Raw genomic sequence first — 26178 nt, 5'->3', positions numbered from 1 at the left:
TAGTTAGAATTTGTCATATATGGAAATTATAATTAATATTCTTGGTTAATTTGTTATTAGTTAATTCTCTTCAAAGTTAGATAAACTGTGGGCTACGAAATGAATATTAAAAATTTCAGAAACATTTAATCATTGAGAAGGCAAAATGACATAATTAACTTTATATGCACCACTTAAAAGTTAAAATTGATTTTGTTAATTTATAAAAGATGTACTGATTGGCTAATTTGCAAGTAATAGGGTCATAATTTTGCTTTGAGCAATTATTTTGTATTAACTTTCTACTTTAAAATTTCATCAGTTATGTTTTTGTTGAATGCATGCCTAGTTGGTTAAGAGAAAAAGTTTCCTACTATACCTGTCTCTATTATGAAATAATATAATTATCAGAGTAACAGAGTAATATAAGTATCAAGCAGAGTATAAGTATCAAACAGAGCCAAACTATGCTATTTCTTGTAGAATTGGACTTTTCTTTCGACAAAATGAAGTTGATATTACAATTAACTTTTTGATATTTCCTGTAAAAGCAAAGTAAGAATATCATATTATTTTGAGAGTATATGTGCTTATACGATTTAGTTCAGTTGTTTCAGTTATGTCTAATGACCCATTTGGGGTTTTCTGGTAAAGATACTGGACTGGTTTGCCATTTCCTTCTCCAGCTCATTTCACAAATGAGGAACTGAGGCAAACAGGGTTAAGTGATTTGCCCAGAGTCCCACAGCTAGTAAGTGTCCGAAGCCAGATCTGAATTTATGAAGATGAGTCTTCCTGACTCCAGGCCTGGCACTCTATCCACTACACCACCTAGCTGCCCTCTGTAGGTAACCATTATTAAATTATCATTTTATAATTAAACCATCATTTGGCAAAGTATGAACAATATTCTCTTTTCATTGATTCATTTGTTAATATTTTAACAAAATGATCCTGAGTATCCTTTTTAAAATTGAAAAGAACTTTAGATATTAACTTGTTCAGCACCTTGAGATGAGAAAACTGAGGCCTCAGAGCTTATGACTTTTCAAATCCACAATAAGAGTAACAAAGCCAACATTAGAATTTGAATCCTTTGACTCCCATTCTAGTGTTCTTTGTTGTTATTGTTGTTTTAATTTTTTAATTTAATTTTTATTTTCAGTTCCAAATTCTCTCCTTGTGTTCACCCCCTCCCCCACCCCACTGAGAAGGCAAGAAATACTGTACCTAATATACATAAGAAGTCATGCAAAACACATTTTCACATTAGGCATTTTGGGGGAGGAGGGTGATGAAGCTAGACAAATAGGGGAGAAATATGCTTCAATCTGCATTCTTGAATCTATCAGTTCTCTATCTGAAGGTAGATAGCATTTTATATCATGAATCTTTTGGATTTGTGATAGATTATTGTATTGATCAGAATTACTAAGTCTCTCATAGTTGATTATCAGTGCAATATTGCTATTAAGGTGTAAATTGCTCTTCTGATTCTGCTCACTTCACTTTGCATTGGATCATATATGTCTTCCCAGGTTTTTCTGAAACCACCCCTTCATCATTTCATGCAGTACAATAGCATTCCATCATAGTCATGTACCATAACTTTTTCAGTTATTCCCCAGTTGATGAACATTCTCTCAATTTCCAATTCCTTACCAGCACAAAAAAAATCTGCTATAAATATTTTTGTACATATGGGTCCTTTCCTTTTTAATTTGATCTCTTTGAGGGATATACCTAGTAGCAGTATTCCTGGATCAAAGACTTTGCACAGTTTTATAGCTCTTTGGGCAGAGTTCCAAATTGTTCTCTAGAGGGGTTAGAGCCAGAGCTGGGGAACCTGTGGCCTCAAGGTCCCATGTGGCCTTCTAGTCCTTGGGTACAACCTTTTGACATCTGTTCAAGTTTTGTCGAACAAATCCTTTCATTAAGGGGATTTGTTCTGTGAAGTTTGGATTCAGTTAAAGGGTCAAACTTGAAGACCTAGAGGGCCACATGTGGCCATGAGGCCACAGGTTCCCCACCTGTGACCATTAGACTAATTTACAGCTCCAACAATAGTGCATTAATGTCCCTATTTTCCCACATCCTCTCAAGCATTAATCTGGAAAAACCTATATGAACTGATTCAAAGTGAAGTAAACAGAACCAGGGAAACATTGTACACAGTAACAGCAATATTGTTTGTTGAAGAATTGTGAATGACTTAGCTATTCTCAGCAACACAATGATATAAGACAATCCCAAAATGATAAAGCATACTGTCAGCCTCCAGAGAAAGAAGTGATTTTGTTTGAATACAAATAATTTTTTCATCCTAGCCAATCTGATAGGTTTGAGGTCATACCTCCGAGTTGTTTTCATTTGTATTTCTCTAATCATTACTGATTTAGAACTTTTTTTCATGTAACTATGACGATAGTTTGGATTTCTTCCTCTAGAAACTGACTATACCTTTTTGTCCATTTATATATTGGGAAATGGATTTTATTTTTATAAATTTGGCTCATTCTTTACATATTTGAAAAATGAGATTTTTCTCAAAGAAACTTGATATAAAAATTTTCCCTCATTTTTCCCCATTTCATACTTTTTTATGGCTTCACTGCTTTTGTTTTTGCAAAATCTTTTTAATTTTATGTAATCAAAATTATACATTTAACCTCTCATAAACCTCTATATCTCTTGTATTTTCCCCTGTCCGTAGATCTGAGAGGTAATTTCTTCTGTGTTTTCCTATGCTTATGATATCATCCTTTATTTCTAAAGCATATACCTATTTTGAGCTTATCTTGACATATGGTATGAGATGTTAGTCTTTGCTTAGTTTCTGCCATACTGTTTTCCAGTTTTCCCAGAACTTTTTGTCAAATAGTGAGTTCTTGCCCCAGTAGCTGGGATCTTTGCATTTATCAAATACTAGGTCACAGTGCTCATTTGCTTCTGTATATTGTGTAACTAATCTGTTCCATTGATCAACTACTCTATTTCTTATCCAGTACCTAATTGCTTTGATGACTGTTACTTTGTAATATAGTTTGAGATCTGTACTTCTAAGTCCCTTTTCTTCACATTTTCTTTCATTGATTCCTTTGATATTCATGACCTTCTTTCTCCAGATGAATTTTATTATTTTTTCTGGATCTATAAAATATGATAGTTTTGTTGGTATGGCACTGAATAAGTAATTAATATACTAATAAATAATTAAAGTAGTATTGTCACTCTCGAATTAAATATATTTTATTTTCCCCCAATTACATATTAAAACAATTTTAACATGCTTTGAGTTCCAAATTCTATTTGTCTCTCCCTCCCTCCCTCCCCAAGCCCCTCCCTAAGATGATGAGCAATCAGATGTCGGTATCAATCAAATATATGCAGTCATGTAAAACATTTCCATATTAGTCATTTTGTAGAAGAAGACTCAAATAAAAGAAAATGAAAGAAAATGAAAATAGCATGCTTCAGTCTGTATTCAAACAAAATCATTTCTTTCTCTGGAGGAGAATAGTATGCTTCATCATTTTGGGATTGTCTCATATCGTTGTATTACTGAGAATAGCGAAGTTGTTCACAGTTCTTCATTGAACAATATTGTTGTTACTATATACAATGTTATCCTGATTCTGTTCACTTCACTTTGAATCAGTTCATGTAGGTCCTTCTGAAATCATCCTGTTTGTTATTGCTTTTTGTTTGTTTGTTTGTTTTGTTTTTAGGCAATTGGGGTTAAGTGACTTGCCCAGGGTCACACAGCTAGTGAGTGTCAAGTGTTTGGTCTGAGGCTGGATTTGAACTCAGGTCCTCCTGACTTCAAGGCAGGTGCTCTATCCACTGCGCCACCTAGCTGCCCCCATTTGTTATTTCTTAAAGCGCAATAATATTCCAACACAATCATATGCCACAACTTGTTTAGCCATTGCCAAAGTGGCAGGTATCACTTCAATCTCCAATTCTTAGCCACCATATAAAGAGCTATTATAAATTTTTTTTGTATAAATAGGTCCTTTCCACCTTTTTTCTTGTCTTTGGGATATGGACCTAGAAGTGGTATTACTAGATCAAAAGGTATGCAAAGTTTTATAGCCCTTTGGCCATAGTTCCAAATTGCTCTCTAGAATAGTTGGATTAGTTCACAGCTCCACCAACAGTGCATTAGTATCCCAGTTTTCCCATATCCCCTCCAAAATCCATTATTTGCCTTTTTTGACCATTAGCCAATCTGAAAAGTATAAGGTGATACCTCAGAGTTGTTTTAATATAAATTTCTCTAACCAATAATGACTTGGAGCATTTTTCATGCGACTATACATAGCTTTGATTTCTTCATCTGAAACTGCCTGTTCATATCCTTTGACCATTTATCAATTGAGGAATGACTTGGGTTTTTTTATGAATTTGACTCAGTTCTCCATGTATTTGAAAAATGAGGCCTTTAGCAGAGACACTTGTTGCAAATTTCCCCCCCAGTTTTCTGCTTTCCTTTTAATTTTGGTTGCATTGGTTTTGTTTGTGCAAAAACTTTTTAATTTAATATAATCAAAATTATCTTTTTAACATTTTATAATCCTCTCTGTATTTTCTTTGTTCCTAATTTCTTCCCTTATCCATAGATCTGACAAATAAACTATTCCATGCTCTCCTAATTTGCTTATGGTATCACCATTTATGCGATTTTTTTACCTTATCTTGGTATATGGTGTAAAATGTTGATCTATACCTAGTTTCTGCAATACTGTTTTCCAATTTTCCCAGCAGTTTTTGTCAAATAATGAATCTTTGTCCTAAAAGCCTGGATCTTTGGGTTTGTCCTATGCTAGATTACTATCATTTACTATAATGTAATGTATACCTAATCTATTCCCCTGATCCACCACTCTATTTCTTAGCCAATACCAGATTATTTGATAATTACTGCTTTATAATACATTTTGAGATCTGGTATGGCTAGACCACCTTCCTTTACATTTTTTTGCATTGATTCCCTTGATATCCTTGACCTTTTGTTCTTCCAAATGAATTTTATTATTTTTTCTAGCTCTATAAAATAATTTTTGATGATTTTATCATTATGGCACTGAATAAATAGATTAATTTAGGTAGATCTGTCATTTTTATTAGATTGGCTTAACCTACCCATGAACAATTGATATTTTTTTCGATTGTTTAGATGTGACTTTATTGGTGTGAAAAGTCATTCGTAGTTGTGTTCATGTAGTTCCTGGGTTTGTCTTGGCGGGTAGACTCCTAAGAATTTCATATTGTCTATAATTATTTTAAGTGGAATTTCTCTATCTATCTCTTGCTGCTAGACTTTGTTGGTAGTAGATAAAAATTCTGATGATTTATGTGGGTTTATTTTGTATCCTGCAAAGTTATTGTTAATTGTTTCAAGTTTTTTTTTAGTGGTTTCTCTAGGATTCTCTAAGTATAACGTCATATCATCTGCAAAGAGTGATAAATTTGTTTCCCCATTCCTTATTCTAATCCCTTCGATTTTTCTCCTTTTATTGCTGTAGCTAACATTGCTAGTATATTATTGAATAATAGAGTGATAATGGGCATCCTTGCTTCACCCCTGATTGTATCCCCATTATAGATAATACTTGCTGATGGTTTTAGTTGGTTAATATGGTTGATATTACTTATCATTTTAAGGTAAACTCCATTTACTTCCTATGCTCTCTAGTGTTTTTAATAGAATGGGTGCTGTATTTTGCAAAGGCTTTTTCTGCCTTTGTATTGAGATAGTCTGTGATTTCTATTGGTTTTGTTATTGATATGGTCAAGTTTGCTGATAGTTTTTCTAATATTGAACCAGCCCTGCATTCCTGGTATAAATCTCCTTTGGTCACAATGTATTATCCTTGTGATGTGTTGCTGTAATCTCTTTGCTAGTATTTTATGTGAAATTTCTGCATCAGTATTCGTTAGGGAAATTGGTCTATAATTTTCTTTATCTATTTTGGCTTTTCTGAGTTTGGGCATCAGCATCATATTTGTGTCATATAATGAATTTGGTAGGACTCCTTTGCCTAGTTTTCCAAATAGTTTATACAGGATTGGGATTAATTGTTCCTTAAATGTTTGGCAAATCCACTTATGAATCCATCTGGCCCTGGGGATTTTTTCTTAGGAATTTTATTGATGGTTTGTTCAATTTCTTTTTCTGAGATTGGGTTATTGAAGTATTTTATTTCTTCTGTTACTCTGGGAATTTATATTTTTGCAGATGTTCATCCATTTCATTTAGATAGTCAAATTCATTGGCATATAATTGGGCAAAATAGCTCCTAATAATTGTTTAAATTTCCTCTTCATTGGTGGTGAATTCACCCTTTTCATTTTAAATACCAGTAATTTGATTTTCCTCTTTCTTTTTTAAAATCAAATTAACCAATGGTTTATCCATTTTATTTTTTTTTAAATAAAATCATCTCCTAGTTTTATTTATTATTTCAGTGGTTTTCTTACAATTTCATTACTCTGTTCTTTGATTTTCAAGATTTCCAATTTGGTGCTTAATTGGCATTTTTAATTTGTTGTTTTTCTAGTTGTTTTTGATCTGCTCTTTCTCTATTTTACTGATGAAAGCATTTAGAGATATAAATTTTCTCCTGAGTGCTGTTTTGGCTGCATCTCTTAAATTATGGTATGTTGTCTCATTGTTGTCATTCTCTTTAATGAAATTATTAATTGTTTCTGTGATTTGTTCTTTGATCCACTCATTCTTTAGGATTAGATTATTGAGTTTCTAATTAATTTTAACCTGTTTGCATGGCCCTTTATTGAATATCATTTTATTGCATTATGGTCTGAAAAGGAGGCATTTAATATTTCTGCTTTTCTGCATTTGGTTTTGAAGGGTTTTTTGCCCTAATACATAGTCAATTTTTCTGAAGGTCCTATGTGCAGCTGAGCAAAATGTATATGCCTTACTTACTATTCCTATTAAGTTTTCTCCAGAGGGCAATCATCTCTAACTTTTCTAAAATTCTATTCACCTCTTTAACTTTTCTTGTTTATTTTTTGGTTATATTTAAATAGTTCTGAGAGAGAAAGTTAAGGTCCCTCACTAGTTTTGTTTTACTATCTGTTTTCTCCTGTAACTCATTTAACTTTTCCTTTGTGAATTTCGATGCTATGCCATTTGGTGCATGTATGTATAGTATCGATATTACTTCATTGTTCATTTTTTTGCAAAATGTGATTTCCCTGGTTATCTATTTTAATTAAATCTATTTTTGCTTTTACTTTGTCCAAGATCATGATTGCTACCCCTGTTTTTTTTAACCTCAGCTGAAGCATAATAAATTCTGCTATAGCCCCTTATTTTTACTCTGAGCGTTTCTCTGTTTTAAGTGTGTTTCTTGTAAATAACATATTCTTGGATTCTGATTTTTAATCCATTCTGCTATCTCATTGTGTTTTATGGGTGAATTTATCCTATTTGACACAATAATTTTAAATAAAATATTACCAAATAAGCCGCAATGACTTATTACATTATACACTATGGATAGGTTGAATTTATATAAGGAATGCAGGGTTGACTCAGAATAGGGAAGACTAAAATATAATAAACCATCTTGAAAAAGGAAAAAAAAAACCTCTACGCTTATATCAATTGATCCTGAAGAATACTTTTGACAAAATTCAATGCCCATTTGTGTTTAAAATACTAGAAAATATAACAATAATCTTTTCATGAATATGGTAAATAATATTTATCTAAAACCGTGTGTGTGTGTGTGTGTGTGTGTGTGTGTGTGTATTTGTATTTGTATATGGCTGTGTATAATAGAGAAAAGTTAGAGGCCTTTTCAGTAAGATCAGAGCTAAAGCAAAAATGTTCATTATCACCTTTCCTACTAAAAAAAAAATTAGAGATTCTTGGCATAGCAATTAGAAAAGAAAGAGAAATCAAAAAATTAAGACTAGGGAAGGAGGAAACAAAACTTTAAAAACCATAGTCAACTAAAATTAATTGAAACAATAAATTCAGCAATATTACAGGATATAAAATAAATCCATAGAAATCATCAGTATTTCTGTGTGCAAAAAAAAAAGACAATTAATATGTATTTGGGAAGTATTTAACAAAATAAATAAAATACAGCACAACATAGAAAATGTTAATTTGTGGTTTTTTTAGTCAATATGTGGCTCTCAGGGATTTGTTTCTATTTGAGTTTGATACCACTGTTGTATTTTACCATATAAACCACACAGGAAGAGGTCAATATTCAAAATAATGACAAAATATTTAAAATATTTGGGAGACTATCCAACAAGACATATGCAGGAGCTGAATGAATTCAACTACACAATAGTCTTTACAGAAATCAACAAATCTAAATAATTGAAGTAATATTCATTGATCAAGGGTAGCTTGAGCTAATATAACAAAAATTCCCAAAGTACCCAAATGAACCTTTTAAATGAGATGCCAGTTAAACTACTAAAATATTATTTCATATATCTAGAAAAGAAAAGAAATTCATCTGATGAAATAAAAGGTCAAGAATCTTAAGGGATATAAGAAAGATGCAAAGGAAGATAGCCTAGCAGTGGCAAATTTCAAACTACACTGCAAAGCTGCAGTCATCATAATGATTTAGTACTGGTTAAGAAATAGGGATCAATCAGTTGGGTAGATTAAATTCACAGCATTCAAGAGCAAATAATTATAATAGCAAAGTATTTGATAAATCCAAAGATCTCAGAGAAGGACTTAATATTTGCAAAAATCGCTGGGGAAACTGGAAATCAGTCTGGTGGAAAGTAGGTATAAACTAACATCTTATACTGTATGGCAAGATAAATGCCAGATAAATACATGACTTAGAAACAAAAGATGATATCACAAGTAAATTAGAGAAGCAAGAAAAATCATTACCTATTTATGAATAGTAGAAGAGTTCATAGCCAAGCAATTTCATGGACTATCCCTCATGCCTGAAATTTTCTCCCTCCTTGTCTCTGCCTTGTGGCTTGCCTGGCTTCAAGTCTTACCTAAAATCTTACCTCCTACAGTAAGCCTTTTCTGACCTCCTTTAATTCTAACACCCATCCTCTGTTGATTAATTCCAATTTATCATGTATACATCTTGTTTGTATTTAGTTGTCTGTATATTGTCTCTTCCATTAGATTGTGACCTCCTTGAGAGAAGGAACTATCTTTTGCCTTTCTTTTTAACCCCAACATTTAGCCCAGTGCCTGGCATATAGTAGGCATTTAATAAATATTTGCTGACTAACTGACCAAACAAGGGATAGAATCATAGAAGATTAAAATGGACATTTTTTTATTATATAAAATTTTCACGTAAAAACATAGTTAAAATTAGAAATGATGCAGGTACCTGGAGGGAAAAATCTATGCAATAAGTTTCTCTATCAAAGGTCTCATTTCTAAGATTCATAAGGATCAGAAAGATTAAGTGACTCATCCAACATCACTTAGGTTGTACATATCCACTGACTCCAGAGCCAGGACTCTCCACTTTACCAAAATATTGTGAACTAAAATAAAGCATAAGGACCATTTCCCAATGGATAAGTTGTCAAAGGATATGAATGGGCAAGTTTTTAAAGAAAGAAATCAAAGCCGTCAACAATAATTTTTAAATGCTCTAAATCACTAATAATTAGAGAAATGTAAATTAAAATAACCTTTAGTTTCCGTTTCTCACTCATCACATTGCTGAAGTACCAACACAGGATAGTGACAGAAGTTGATGGGAAAACAGACACACTAATGTACTGTTGGTGGATCTGTGAATTGGGCTAGCCATTTTGCAAAGCAATTTCATATACAGCACCAGTATAACACTATTGTATGTTCCAAAGAGATCAAAGAACAAAGAAAAAGATTCATACATTCAAAAATATCTAAAGCAGCAAATTTTGTAGTAGCAAAAAACTGGAAACTAAGGAGGTGCCCACCTATTGAGGAATGGCTAAATACATGATGGGATATTAATCTAATAGAATATTATTGTGCCTTTAAAATTGACAAAATGGACAGCTTCAGAAGAAACTTCAAAGACCTTTATGAACCAGTACAAAAATGAAGTGAGCTGAACTAGGAAAGCAATTTATACAATAATAACACTATAAAGAAAAATAACTTTGAAAGATTTTAGAACCTTGATCACTGCAATGACAAATCATAATTCCAAAGGCTGTTACCCATTTCCTATCAGAAAGGTGATGAACTTAAAATGCAGAATGAGATATACATTTTTGTATATAGCCAATCTGTAAATTGTCCTGCTATGTGTATTTGTTATGCATGCGTTCTTTTCCTTTTATTGTTTAGAGGATTTCAGGTAAGTAGAAGGGTGTGAAAAATAAAAGCCTATTAATCACAAAATTTTTTTTAAAAAAGAAAAAATTCTTTTTTTAAAAGAATTGCAGTGATGAAGTGATGATACCTAACAAAGCTGAATGTTAATAGGCTTAAAAAAAAGTAAATTATACCATGTTTAAGAGTATCATTGGCAATGCTAAAAAAGTATATCGATTGTGGTAGCTAGTAGCATAACAGAAAAATTTATTAGGAAATAATAACTGAATTGTAAAAAGGCTTAAAAATAATAGTGAAAGATCTTAACACTTTTCCCCCAGCATTTGGTAAATCAAACAAAAAGCTAAAAATGAAGTTATAGATTTGGAAAATATAGGGAAGGGAAGGAAGAGAAAAGCAGGAAACATTTTTTTAAAAACATGACATCTTTACAAAAAATTGAATATTTTAGGTTTTAAAATGGTAAATTTTGAAAAACAAAACTTGTAAAAACTTTTATACAGTGGCAAAAGCACTGGCTTTGGAGTCAGTGAATGCTTGTTACCTGTGATCTTGGAAACGTCACTTCATATCCCTGGGCTTCAGTTTCCTCATCTATATAATGAAGGAGGAGTTACACTAAGTAACTTCTGGGGTTCCTTTCAGTCTTAAATCCATAGATCATTAAAGTTCTATTCTGGTGTTTTATTGTGGCATGGAGATGACTCTGAATTCTCAAAGGCTATGCTAGCAAAGCATAATCTCTGACAAGCCTTATAACTTGTCTGTGTCAGAGACTAGAGTTGAACTTAGATATGTCTTAACACCATAGGTCCACTATCAACTATACTACACTGTTATTGTAGGTATAAAAAGTAAAAAGTGCTTATACTGTAATAAAAATAAAGATATTTTTATTCTTCTGAATTAACTGATTAATTGGAGTGGCAAAGAACTGACTTGTAAAACTGTGGTAATGGTGTGATTGCGTATTTTAAAATTTGTAAGGCTTCTAAATTTAATCATTTAACAACTGAAAACATTGGGGGAAAATATTTTATGGTGATCCATGGCTTGCCTTTATATCCAGACAGACAACTCACCTATCAAGAAAAGCCATATTTAAGAGAGTTTAGTTTCAAAATTGTGCCAGAAATTATGGTTAAAATCTAAGATAGTTAATATAGTCCAGTTAACTTCGTCACTGAAGTTTGTGTGTGTTTTTGTGTATGTTGTGCGAGTGTACTATGATAACCATATAAAAACTACCCCTCTGTCATTATGCCTTCTTTTTTAAGGAGTGTAGCACCAAGCTCACCATCTTGTCCTACTAGGAAACTTTAATATTCACATAGATGATCCTTCAAATGCCCTAATCTTGCATTTCCCAGCCTATCAAAAGTCCTGTGACTTTCTCCTTCACTTCATCTCAGCCACACGTAAGGGATGGTCACACACTAGATCTCCCCATTACCTACAAATGTCCTACTTCCCTAATTAAAAACACTGACATTTCCTTATCTGACCATTAGCCATCATTCCACCTCTTCCTATTCCTCACCCTACCTAAATGTAATCTTTTTCCACTTAGATACCCAATTTCTTTATCCCTCTTTTCTCCCTTTCTGATCTCAACCTAAAAGCCATTTGAACTCAAAAAAATGTTCCCTCTTTCCTTTCTCAAACTCCTTAAAAATCTGACCTCCTCTTTCCTCTCACTCTTCAACCCTCTATAATCTTCCTTTTAACTTCATCCAATCAACTAAAAATATTCTCTCCAAATTTACCAGTGATCACTTGATTACCAAATGTGATGGCCTTTCTTCATCCTAATATATTTGTTGATTCATCTATTGTGTTTTGTACCATTAGCCATCTTCTCCTCTTGGACACTTTTTTCTCTCTGGGTTTTTATGCCACTATTTTTTCCTGGTCAGCCTCCTGCTTGTTTGATTGCATCTTCTCAGTTACCTTTATTGACTCATTCATATCCTATCCCTTAACTGTAGATATTCCCTGAGGTCCTACCTTCCCTCAGTTATTTCATCAACTTCCATGAATTTAACTATCATCCCTGTAGATAACTCCTAGGTCTACCAATCCTGCCACAGTTTCTCCCCCATGGTCCAGTTCTGCATCACCAGTTGCCTATTGGGCATTTCAAACTGGAGACATCATAAAAGTCAACATATCTAATACTGAACTCATTATCTTTCCCCCTCTTCCAAACTTCACCATTTCTGTCAATAGCACTATTACCTTTCCAGTATCTCAGGTTCATAATCTGAGCATTATCCTGAACTTCTTATTTTCCCTCATCCTACACATCCAATCAGCTTCCAAATCTTGCCATTTCTACCTTCACAACATCTCTCACATCCTACCCCTTCTTTCCATCCACACAGCTACTACTGTATTTCAGTCCCTTATCATCTTTGGCCTAGAATTATTGCAAATAGTCTCCTACTTAGTCTCCCTACCTCAAGTCTCTCCCTACCATATGTTACACAGGTAAGACAGGCTACCAAAGTAATTTTCCACAAGCACAGATGTGATCATGTCACTCATTTAATCAGCTCTAGTATTTTCCTCTGGAATAAACCCATCCATTTAGCTTTTCAATATGGTTCCTATCTGTCTTTTCAACTTCATTGGACGTTGCTTCCCCTCCCATGTTCTATGATCTAGTTAATTTTGTTTTCTCTCTGTTTTTTCACATTACATTCCATCTCCCATATCTGTACCTTTTCACTGGTCATCCTCCATTCCTAGAATGTATTTCCTCATTACCCGCTTCTCAAACAGTTTATCTCTTCCCTTTAAGATACAACACAGGCATCATCATAAATGTGAAGCCTTTCTGATTGCTCCAGCTGTTAGAGCTTTGCCTCCCAGACCACCTTGTATTTAACCGCTTTGTGTATATATGTATAAGTCTATGATGTGTATGTATTTTAAATATATATGTATGTATGTATGTGTGTATACACACTCATTACCTTCTTTAGAATGTAAGCTCATTATGGTTAGGGATTGTTTCATTACTTATGCTTGTATCCTCAGTGCCTTGCACAAAGCCTGGTACATAGTAGGCATTTAATAAATACTTGATTAATTGATTATATATTCACTCTTTATTTTAGTTTTTTAAAAATCTTATTTTTTCATAGGAATGTTGATCATATATGTTAGTTGATAAATTGAACTTATTGCTAAATAAATTACTTAAAAATATTCCATCTGTTCATTTGTTTCTCAGATGTCATTGTGCTCTACAGATTTGGAAAGAATAATGGTAGAAATATTATAACTTAGTCATATGCATAGTAAAATATATTTTTCATTTAGAACCATAGCACATAGAATTGTGGAATATCCAGTTATACTTTAGATATGTGAACTGTAAGGTAAAAATATCATTAATCATAAGTAAAAAGAAAATAATACTAATTCATTGGCAAATTAATGTAGCTAATATAGAACTTTCAGAATTAGAAGATATTTAGTTAATTTTATGTGAACAATATTAACTGTCAAATGTATAGTAATACCAAAACATTTTTATAAGTGGTAGTTGACAATAGTTAATATTAATGTTTTAATCCAGAGAATTATATCCAGATCTTAGAGATAATCTGAAAGAGTTCCGAAAACATCTTATCGAAAGTGGTAAAGAAATGGTACCTTTGAAAGTCTGGGAGCTACAAGGTATAGTATGTAGACTTAACTATAAATACATTTGATAATAGACCCACTGGTTTGTTGCAGGTGCAGTGGAAAAAGCACTGAACCAAGACCCAGGAGACCTAGATACTAGTTCTAGTTCTACCCTTAATATTTACATGATTTTGGACTAGTTATTTTAAAACCTGAATCCATTTCCTCATCTTCAAAAAGGACAAAATTATACCCATCCAATCTATATTTACAGAGTTGTCATGATGCTCAAATGAGATAATGTGGAATGACAGATTTAGAAAAAGAAGAGACCTTCAAGATCTAGTTCAGATCCTCATTTTTTTATATGAGACTGAACCCAAATATTTAGCTAACTTGCAGAGAAGTAGAAGAGTTGATTTAACCTAAGTCCTCTAAGTCCAAGTCTAATCCCCTTTCCACTCTATTGATTGCCCTGGGTCTCATGTGCGAAGGTACTTTGAAAACTGTAACATTACGTTAATGTTGTTTTTATTTGTTATTACAAGACTTAGGAAGACCGGTGTTCAAATATTCCCCTGGACTTAGGACCTATGTGACCCTGGGCAAGTCATTTAATCTTTTTATGCCTTAAGTAACCTCTGAGAACTCACCTAATAAATCATAGACAGTTGTAATCTTTATGGTGTAAGCAATTCTCATTTAAAGAATTTCTGAAGTTGATGAAACTGCAATTATTTTGTATATAATATGAATATTTACATGTTTCATGGTCCTAGTTACAATTAATGTCATATTTCATACATGAATTTAGATTGTTATGGCCATCCATATAATAAACAACATGGTTTGTATTTATTTGTAAGTATGAAAATTATGCAAAGGTAGTTTAAAAATTTTAACTCTTTTCAAAGTGAATGTTAGTTTATCTAATAATTTCACCGGTTTTAAATCGTGTTTCTAAACATCTTTAATGCCAGTAAAAAAGAAAATAACATTATATCTTGACCATGAGGTCAGGACAAATCAGAGCAACATCTTGCTTTCCTTCTCTTATAAATTCTGATCTTATCACACTGCTACATGTCCCACTGATAAATTTTTAATAGAAATATCAGATGAAAGGACAGGCTATTAAAAACTTTCTTGTAGAACAGAATTGGGGAAGAAATGTGAAAAAAGTTGATTTCTATGCAACTTTCATACTGATGACCTGCAGGCAGATATTCTGTTGCTAAAATGTCTTTTGGATTGAATTATAAATCATAGTAGAATTGTGACTTTCCCTTATACTATTTCTAATAATGTGGCACTGGAGTAGGTCATGAGAAAGTGTCATCTTAACACACAATCCGTTACTTATATCACATCCTCCATCATATATTAAGGGTGAGAATAGATGCTTGTGAACTTGAAATATATTGAAAAATTTTACTCAGCATTGTGAAGTTCAAACAATGGGAATGCATTGCCTTTAAAAGGAATGTATTACTACATCATTCTTTAAAAATCAAATTGTTATTTTATCAGTTTGTAGAATAAATGCAGTGTTGCTTTCAAATTTGTCTCATTAAAACAAGGTTTCAAATGTGATAACAAAATATGCCTAATATGATATTGCTCAAAATAATTTTTCATAAATCTTTTGTCCTTAAGGATAACACTATTGGAAAACTTATATGGCAGATATTTAGAAAATAGTGATGATGTGGTCAAATTTGAATGTTCTTATATTGAATATTTAGGAAATCACATCGGTATAGTATAATAAAAATTGAGTTGATGGCACCGAACCTATTGAATTTGAATATAAAATCTACCCTCTACCACTTTGAATTCATTTCAGATTTTAAGCCACATTAATGCCTGCAGCATATCTTCACAAATACAATTGGGGGAGGTATGGCTAGAGAGCAGTTCATCTGAAAAAGATGTGGAGATTTTAGTGAACTGCAAGCTCAATATAAGTGGCATAGTATGGTAGCCCCCCCCCCTCCAAAGGCAAATGCAATCTTAGGCTAATTTAAAAGAGATGTAATATTAAGGACTGCTAGGTTATAGATCTACCCTAGCCAAACCATATCTGAGGTATTATGTTCACTTTGGGATTCTCCATTATAGAAAAGATGTTGATAAACTAGAAGGTGATACCCTATATGAAGACCACTTAAGTGAATTGGAGGTGATTAACTTGCATATGGGGGGAGAGGAGATGGGAAATACTAGGCATCTTCAAATTTTTGAATGTCTGTAACGTGAAAGAGAGATGAGTCTTGTTTTTAGTTCTAAATGGCAGAGCTAGGAACAACGGGTGGAAGTTGTAATGAGGCATATTTGGACTTAGATGTAAGGAAAACCTACTTTAAATGCAAGGTAACTAGAGAGGAAGATTGTACTAGCAGTTTTGGGGAGCTGTGGGAGGAGAATCAAGAAATGCTTGTGGAAGGTGGTACTTTTCAGCTAAGTTGTGTTACAAAATTGCAAAGAGGAGAGAAAATCCAGGAAGGGAGGGTAATCAGCAACCAGAGTACAAAAGGCTGAGTGTCATTATCAAAGAATTTGAGAGAAGGGAAGTATTTTAGTAAGTGTGTAGTCTAAGCCATGTGCAAGAGGAATCCCCACTTTAACATATCCAGCAGTTGGAAACACAACATATGTTTGTAGACTTCCAAAGAGGAAGAACTCATCACCACTTGAGGCAGCCCATTCCACTTTTGGACAGTTCTAGTTGTTCAGAAGTTTTTCCTGACAAGCCTACATTGCAATAGTTCTCTCTTCAGGGTCAAACAGAATGACTTTAATCCCTCTTCCAAATGACAGCCCTTCAAATACTTGAATATGCCTCTCATATCTCTCCTTAGGCTTCGCTGGGCTAACACACCCTAGTTCCTTCAACTAATCATCGTATGACATAGTCTCAAGACCCTTCACCGTTCTGGGTGCCATGTTCTGTACACTCCCAAGCTTATCAATGTAGGTGTCCTCCTGTAGACACTATCCAGCTGATTGTTGTTCTTAAACTGTGTCACCTGAATTGAACACAGTACTCCAGATATAGTGTAAGACCAGAAACAATAGAACTGTCAGCTCCCTATTCTTTGAAGCTGTGCCTGTTTTAATGCATCCTTAAGACACTGAATTCTTTGAGTCTGGCCATCAAACTAGTTTTGAATCCATCTGATTAGATTATTGTCTACTCCATCTTCTGTCTTCTCCACAAGAATAAATGAGATTCTTCATCAAAGATTTTGCTAAAATATAAATATAGTATATCTAAAGTATTCCCCTCATTTAATAGTTTAGTAATTCTGTCAAAAAAGGAAATGAAGTTAATCTGGCATGACTTGTTCTTAATGAAACCATTCAGGCTCTTTATGATTACTGTTTCCTTCTAGATCTTCAACAGTCATCTTTTTAATGATCTGTTCTATAATTTCCCCAGGAAGCAAAGTTGGGTTTACTGGCCTATAGTTAGATTTCTTACCTTCTTTTTTTTTGAAAATTGAAATAACATTTGCCCTTCTCCAATCTTGTAGTACCTTTTTCCATGATTCCATTATCACAGGCAGTGACCTAGCAATCACATCTACCTATTACTTCTTTCAGTAACTGAAAATTTGTTTCATTTGGACTAAGTGACCTGAATTCATTAGAGGAAACCAAGTGCTCTCTCATCTTGGTTTTAAGGGAAAAGAATGGAAAGGAACAGGTATTTGTTAAGCACCTACTATGTGCCAGGCACTGTGCTAAGCACTTTACAAATATTATTTCATTTGATCCTCACAACAACCCTGTGAGGTAGGTGCAATTATTATCCCTATTTTATAGAACTGAGGTGAGCAGAAATTAAATGACAGCCAGCTAGTGTCCAAAGCTGAATTTGAATTTGGGCCTTCCTGACTCCAGACCCAAAGCTCTATCCACTGTGCCATTAGGCTTTCTGGTAGTAATTTTTTTTCCTGTAATTTCCAAGACAAAAGTCATTCTTTTTGACAGAGAGCATGCAAACAACATAAGAACTGAATAGCTCTACCTTCTCTCTGTTGTCAGGTACCATGATCCTGTTCTTTCTTTAATCCTTTTTTTTCTAGTATAGCTTAAAAACTCAACCAATGCTTTTTGTTATCTTTATAGTCTCTCATTACCCTCAGTGCATTCTGAGTCTAGTTCTATTGACACTGTTTTTATACTGTCCCATGCTTTCTATTCATTTTCTGTTACTTGGCTTATGCTTCCATGTTCTGTACATTTCTTTTCAAAATCTACATTGGGAGTTCCTTGTGCCACTTTAGTCTTTTCAGACAGGTCTCATTTTTTCTCCTCATTAGAATTGTTTCCCTTTGTGTCTTCAGCATTTCATTCTTGTGCACATCCTGTTTCTCCCAAGATTTTCCTTATGGACAGTTTGAGCTTGTAGGATCTCATCTATCTTTCTTCTGAGCCTGATTCTTATGGAGAAATGTTTTCCCCAAATCCAGAGTGCATATAATACTGTGACCAAATTTTTCCTCCTATATTGCAGACTCTTATCCCAGAATTCTCATTATTTCCACCCTAGCCTTATACCTCCAACTTAGTAAGAATCATATCCAGAATAGAACTCTCCCTCATTAGTTCCTCCACCTTTTTGCAAGATGAAAGTATCACTAAGGCAAGTCAAGAAGTTACATTGTTAGCTGCTCTGCTTTTGGAGAAGAGACAGTACCAGTAAATGTCCAGATAACTGCAATCAACGACTGATACTCTATCAGGCCTCTGGGCTAATTTTGTGATCTGTTTTCTAAACTCCTTCATTTCTTCTCCCTCTTCCGGTGGTCTGTCATAGGCTTAAATACAAAATCTCTTTTGTTTCTCCCACCACTGACCTTCATTCAGATACTCTCAGAGTCCACCCCTCTCATTCCTGGATTTCCTTGTTTGAGTTCATCTTTTGCATAGGTAAAGCTCTATTCTTTCTACCCATTTTACAAATCTTATTTCTTTTCAATAAGGCATATTCATCCAGAGCTGCAGCCCGGTCATTCTATAGGATCTCTGGTGCCTTTTGTTTGTTATAGTTGCCCTTAGGGAGGCAATGGCAAATCAGATGGTACTACATGTTCTTTTCTATGTACATGTATCATTTCTAATTAATGAAATTTTATTCATTTGTGATGTTGAATCATTTAACAGTATCAAGGCCTTTTTAGTAGCCATGGATATTGAATAGTTGGGGGCTATAGAACCTACAGTTATCAGTTGCCCATTGCCAGTTTGCATCTCCACGAGGATTGTTCACCTAAATTACCTTCTCTGAGATGACCTGGTTACATGATAGTGACTCAGTTGTTATGGAGAGATATTCAAGCAATTTGTTTAAAGTTTGAATGCTAGAACTTTTTTTAATAGAACAGCATCAGATCCCCAAAATAAACTCCTTTTAATCTTTGACCTCCAAAGTGCCTTTTGCTACAAAATACAAATAACTCCTCAGGTTTGCATAGTGCCTTAAAGTTAACAAAGTGGTTTTGTCACAACGAAACCTGAAAAAAGTCCTTTGGTGTATCAAATTATACATTTAAATATATAGTACTATGTAAAATAAAGATATTTGTTAATATAGGATTCTGCCTGCATTAAAATGATAAAACAAGTATATGCCATTATATCAATAACCTGGGATTTTGTTAGTGTGATAACTCTCCACTGACAGAGAGAGAGCTAAACCCCACCATAGACTTATAATTCTAAAGAAGTGTCTAAGTTTCAGAGAGATTATATGACTTGCCCAAGGTCAGATAGCTACTAAATGTCAAAGTGAGACCCCATAATTGCATAACTTTCTGCTTCCAAGTCCAGTTCTTGATCTAATACACTATGTGACATTTTGTGGTCAAATTATTAGCTAGTGATTAATGGAAGTAGATCTTTATAGCACATTCTGATGATTGCAAAATAACTGTTATTGCCAATTACTGTAGTAGATAGATTTAAACTATAGTTTGTCACTGTCACTTTCATGCATTTCATAGAATTCTATAGGAACACAATTTTGTTTTCATTTCATATATACAATTAGAGAAGCATCTTGAAATAGATTGACTGTCATTACCTTTCTAAGCTAAAATTGAATGTCCTGCTTACCTTTTATTAACTTTCTTTTAAAAATTTTATTCACTTTATCAAGCTTTGCCTTCAAATGTTTAATTTTCTGTAATAAATAAAAATCATTTTTGTCGTATATATTTTCTTCCAATTCGTCTATCATTTGTCCACTTGCCGTCACTGAGGACATTCAGAAAACAGGGAATAAATAATTTGTAGTTAATTATTCACTCACAAAAATGTATAACTTATTTGAGGTCCAAGTGGCAGCATTTTAAAATGCTAATTTTAATAAATTTCACCAAGTTTAGATTTATGAGAAACATATAACTAAAATACTTTTAATAACATGTAATATCTTTAAAATCTTAAGTAGTGTTTAATTCATTGTCATTTTTTTCTTACAGATCTTAGTTTTCAAGCAGCTTCTCAAATTATGACTGCTCCAGTTTATAATGCCATAAAATTAATGAAAGATATTTCTCAAAATTTCCCAGTGAAGGCCAGGTATGCTAAAGTTATTTGTTTTGAATAACTAGAGCCCTTTTGTATAGGCTATTTCACATAAAAAAAATCTGATGTAATTCATTGTGATGATCTCAGTTCTAGGAATGAATAACTCATGTGCAACTGTGCTTTTTTTTCATTCTCAATATTGGTGTTTTCTTTAGAAATAATATCTTGGTGGTGTTTAAAGTAGTTTCATGCAAATAAGTCAGATTCATGACCGAGCCACTTTCTGGGCTCTTTTTTTTTGTGTGTGGTAATCACTTTGCAAATCACAGTGTAAATCACTTCGCATAGGTTAAACTTTATTATAGTCAGTTTCTGATGTTTCTGTTTACTATTTTTGATCATCAATTACTTATTTAAATAGTTTTTTGCTAAGTTATTTCCACTTAAATTCAATTTTTATTTTTCTTTCTTGTTTTTTACTAATTCTATTCTCACTTCTGATGAGTCAGTAGTTTGATTGTAAACACACAGTTGACTCAGAAATAACTCTCCCCTGAGGAGCAACTGTTTTTCAGTCTGTTAAAATATAATCTATTTCATTCTTTTGCGCTCTTCAAATATAGTCAGTATTGGCAGTTAGTATTGTTGTTTTATTATATACCTTAGTGAATCTCCACACTTGCACCTATGCAGAAAATGGCCTCTGTGACCTTGAATTATCTGGTGACATTATATAAACTGGCTATATGTGAACAGCTATTAAAATAAAAATGGCTTTGTCACACAAGTATTTCTGGGGCAACAACTATTCATTATTGACAGGACTCTGACAATACTTAATGTCTATAATTGGTGCACTTTGACTTTTATTAATCTACTATTGTCTTTATTCTACCAATGACTTTCTATAATTAAAATCTTTGGCTGATAAAAAACAGTGAAACTTAGTGAATTGGCTTATACCTTACATTTATTCCAGAAAGCATCATATTTTAATAGAGATGACATTATAGTAATCAGGATGTTAGAATTCCCAATTTCTTCCCCCAATTTTGCTTCATATTCAATGTTAACTAGCCTTAAACTATCAAGGAATAATAATGTGTACTGTGACAGCAGTATTTATTTTGCAGATCACTAACCAGAATTACTGTAAACCAACAAATGCGAATGGAAATAGAGGAAAATCAAAAGGTTTGTCTACTTTTTTCATACATTTAGATTCTATTATTAAAATTTCAGATTTTCAAACCAAAACTGTAGTCCTTAGTTTATCACAAAAATGGAATTATCTGAGGTTATTACTATTCTATATTTATTAAAATAATTTATTTCAAAATTCTTTTTTGGGGTAGTAACTATTTCATAAATTAGCCATTTATATATGCATATATATTGAGAGAGTAATTATTTCATAAATTAGCCATATACACATATATCTTTCTAAATACTTTTTATAAAAATAAAAATCTTATACTTGTGTAATATAAAGGCAACATAACATAGTGGAAAGAGATATAACCTTGGAGCCAGATGACTTGATTTCAAGCTTAACCTCTGACACATACTGGTTTTATGATTCTGGACAAGTCACTTAATCTTTTAGTATCCTAAGAAAGTCTGATGTTATAAGTTGCGTAGAATGTGCCAACCTGCATTGGTAGACAATGGTTCCTCATTTGAGAGTTCCCTGTATCAGTGAAATCACATTCCTATTTCTATGTTCTTTTTTTATTCCCTTTCCTACATCATAAGCTCTTTGAAAATAAGAAGTATGTCTTAATTATCTTTACATCCTATAGAAAGTAATGCTAAATAAATATTTCTTAAATACAGTATGAAAAGACTTAACATTTTCAATAGCTTTGTAGTTAAAAAATGATTCAACAAATATATGTATGTTAAATTATACATTAAAGAAAGTTTTTGTAAATTTGTTTATGATGAAAACTACAAAACTAATACCCCCATATCTGAGCTAATTCCTAATTCAGTAACTTGTATCGATATGTTATGTAGCCCTTAGAAAAAGTAAAGAAATATAATATAAAGAACACAAGGTTTAGAACACGGTAGAATGGTAGATGACAATGTGACCAAAACAGTAAATTTCAGGATATGTAAAGAATCATATGTATATTATTCTACTATTTCCATTATAAACTATTTTAATGTATATTTTGGTAGTATTTATACATTGAATGTATATTTGATAATCATTTCATCCATTCTTTTTTATCTATATTTGGTCTTTTAAAGTTTATTATATTTATTAGTTGTATTGCCCTGTTTCAAAGTACTATCTTGAAACATAAAAAATTGATCAGTGTGCTTTAAAGAAGTTTTCACTTGGATAGTGAGGCCCCCCCACAATTATGGATTTGATCACCATATCAGCCAGTACATTTTGTTTCATTAGCCTATGTACAAAAGCCCCTAAGCCTAGTAAGCCATCTTGGAAACTTATCCCTTTATTGATGTGGGCACTATGGCAAAGGAGTGTTGATATAGAAGCATAGATCCATCAATAAAATTGGGGAAAGTGTGTATTCTACAGAGTATGGATTCATTAGCATCATCTTATGATCAACAGTATATTGTTATTATAATACTTAGTTTCTTTTTAAAATTCTACTTATGGTGTTGTGGAGATTACCTCAAGATTTTCAGGACCACCAAATCTCAAGTAGGCTCCATCAGCCTGTTCTCTTTTGATGACATTCCGTTTCCCATATCTGACATTTCACAGGCTTTTCTAGGAATGTATTCCCTCCTCACTTCTGCTTTATCAAATTTTTTGTTAACTTCAAAACCCAGTTCAAGTGCCACCTTCCTACATAAAGCCTGCTATGATCCCTCCAATTGTTAGTGTTCTCCTCCTAGAAATTAATTTGTATGTATTTATTTTTACTTATCTTTATTCATCTTGTTTCCCTCAATAGAGTAAAGCTCACTGAGGGCAGAGACTGTTTCATTTCTGTCTTTGTAGCCTGAGGCCCTGGCACAATGCCTAGCATGTATGATGTGCTTAATGAATGTTTGTTGAAATTGGTGAAACCTGGGCTTTGCACATGGGTCCATTGATAGATTATGTCTGTAGTCTGAAGAATCAGCCCAGCTGAATCTGGAGTGACTTATAACCAGAAGGTTGAACATTAGTTAATGATTTTTTTTTCTTTACCACAGATATTCCTTAAAAAATCCAGTAAGATATAGAAGATTGCAATATACATTCATAGAAGTACTCAGACTAATGAAACCTTAGATCAGTGGAAGTCTACTTCAATTGTATTTTATCAGATTTTCAATACTTTATCATACCATAGTGTAGTGAATAGAGAGTAAGCCTCAGAATCAGAAAGACAGGTTCAAATCATGCTGCTGTCAAGTACTAACTTTGTGATCATGAAGCAAGTCAGGTTGACATTTCAGTGCCCTCAGGCAGTTATTTAAGATTATAAGTTACAGAAGTTTGTTATATGCATTAATGAAGAGAGTTTCTGTTCAGTGGTCCCTTACACTGAAGAAATCATAGATACAACAATAACAAAAAGCAGAGTTCAGAAGTCTGCATTATAGTCACCATAATCCACCAGTGCTGAATACAAAATAATATGGCGATGCTTGTGTGGTGGTAGACAGGCCAATTTTCCTTTTCATGCCTTATGTTTTTCCTTTCTATAAATGAGTGGTTTTGGACTGTATGGCCTTTAAGATTCCTTTCTAGTCTAAATTTGTGATCTTATTACCTTTGTTCAAACTAATATAATTGTATATAAAATTAATATTTGCTACACAAAGTGTCTGAAGTTAAACCTGTTTATTTGAAGCTTTATATAAAGTTGGACTATTAAATACTCTTATAGAAATTAGCCAGGTAATAAAGTATATTGGTATTTTGGCAAAGTCCTTTAAGATAAGTAGGCTTTTCATAAATATTCTTATGTTCATTTTTAGTGAAAAGTCAACAAAAAAGAAGCAAATAGGTATTTAAGAAGTATCTTTAGTATAGTATGGGGTTATTCAGTGTTCATGGCAAAACTATATTGATTTAATAAAAATAACAATGCCATCCAAGTTAGTCTATATATTTCATTCTCTACCAATTGAATTTCTATGTGGATACTTTATAAATGACAAAATTATAACAGAATTCATATGGAGGTCAAGAATATGAAAGTATATAATGAAGCCAGGAGGACCCTGAGCACTAAGGAAGCAGGGAAATGCTGGAGTCAGGAGGCAGAAAATGGCCAGAGAAAATAAAAGGATGGAAGTCAAAGTCAATCTCTGGATTTTTGCCTAAAATCAGCCCTGCCACATTTCTCTATAAGAGCCTAAACTTACCAGTATTATGAAAATAGGTGAATGAACAGCAATTTCTGGGCAGGTCCTTTGTTGAGTAGGGTGAAAGTAGGAGGAAGACCCCTTCTCATTTCTACCCTCCTCAAGCCTTCTTACTGACTCTGCTTTATACTAAGTTTACTAGTAATAATTATGGCAGGAGCAATGCATGAGAAAGGCACGGGAGCGTTTTACCCGTATATATATCCATTGATGTATATTCCAAATCAGGAACTATCCTGGGTACCTAGGTCATATGTATGGGCCAATAAGATCCACAAATCATGTATAGTTGTCATGTTTGCCTACATTTTGATTTCGTCTCAATCTGTTCTTGTTCTGTTTTAAGAGTCTCCATGATAGACTTGAAATTGAGCCAGGTGATGCTGGTCTATTTATAAATGGTCTTCAGATTGACTTGGACTTTCATGATCCGTTTAGGTAAGAATCAGATGCTTAATAAAAATTTTATGTGCACATTCAGTTGTATTACATTTAACATATTTATTATTGCTCATGAGGTGAAGGAAAGTGAGCCACAACTATGAATTAAGGAATTGTGCAAAACAATCTGGTTAACTATTATTCTAACTATTATGATAAACTATGATTAACCAGCTACTCCTCATTCTAAGTACAGAAAGGCTACTGATAAATAGAATTCTGACCTTAGCAAATCAACTCCTCCATATTTGGCTGAACATCCAAGAAGCTTTTTTCAGAAAAAAAAAGTCAATCAACAATCATTTATCAAGTGCTTTCTATGTGCCAAACACCCTGCTAGGAACTGAAGCTGATAGAGTCTTCTTAGGAGTAGAAAATTGAAGTAATGTTAAAGAACTGGGAAACCAAGAGAGAACATACATAATTTAGTTTTTCCTTCACTAAGTCCTACTTTTCTTGGGCCTAGATGTTTATTGAAACTATGATACAAGGAATGAAGAGAGGGAATCTTCCTAGTACATAACATTACAGAATTTCAGAATTGCAAGGGATATCAGAAGCTATGTAGTCAAATCTTTACCCAAATCAGAATATTTTCTACAACATATCTGGTAATGAATACAGCATTTCCCCCACTTAATAGTATTTTATTTTTTGCAATTACATTTAAAGATAGTTTTCAACAATCACTTTTATAAGATTTTGAATTCCACAAGTTGTGATATATGAATGTAATGGAAAACAGCTTTTGTTAAGCACTTACTATATGCAAAGCACTGTGCCAAGCACCAGAATTACGAATAGAAAAGTGAAAGTCCTTGCCTTCAAGGAGCTCACATTCTAATGAAGATAATACAAACCATATTTCACTATATAACTGTCTCAGATTTTATGACAAATTTTTTTTTGCAAAA

General features: G+C 33.0%; 1 protein-coding gene across 4 annotated transcripts in view; it reads left to right on the top strand.

Annotated features, from left to right (window-relative positions):
- Window positions 1–26178, top strand: part of UGGT2 (UDP-glucose glycoprotein glucosyltransferase 2) — a 209007-nt gene that overhangs the window by 16043 nt on the left and 166786 nt on the right. For all 4 annotated transcript variants that reach the window (XM_078147263.1, XM_078147264.1, XM_078147265.1 and 1 more), the window contains exons 6-9: window positions 13887–13987; window positions 20428–20527; window positions 21610–21670; window positions 25170–25261. In XM_078147263.1, the coding sequence (XP_078003389.1) occupies window positions 13887–13987; window positions 20428–20527; window positions 21610–21670; window positions 25170–25261 (354 nt within the window). The remainder of the gene's footprint in view (window positions 1–13886; window positions 13988–20427; window positions 20528–21609; window positions 21671–25169; window positions 25262–26178) is intronic.

Source organism: Phascolarctos cinereus, unplaced genomic scaffold, assembly GCF_003287225.1.
Source record: "Phascolarctos cinereus isolate Bilbo 61053 unplaced genomic scaffold, phaCin_HiC Scaffold_7;HRSCAF=346, whole genome shotgun sequence".
NCBI lineage: Eukaryota > Metazoa > Chordata > Mammalia > Diprotodontia > Phascolarctidae > Phascolarctos > Phascolarctos cinereus.
The sequence above is the reverse complement of the archived record's forward strand: the minus strand, read 5'-3'. Positions and strand labels throughout refer to the sequence as shown.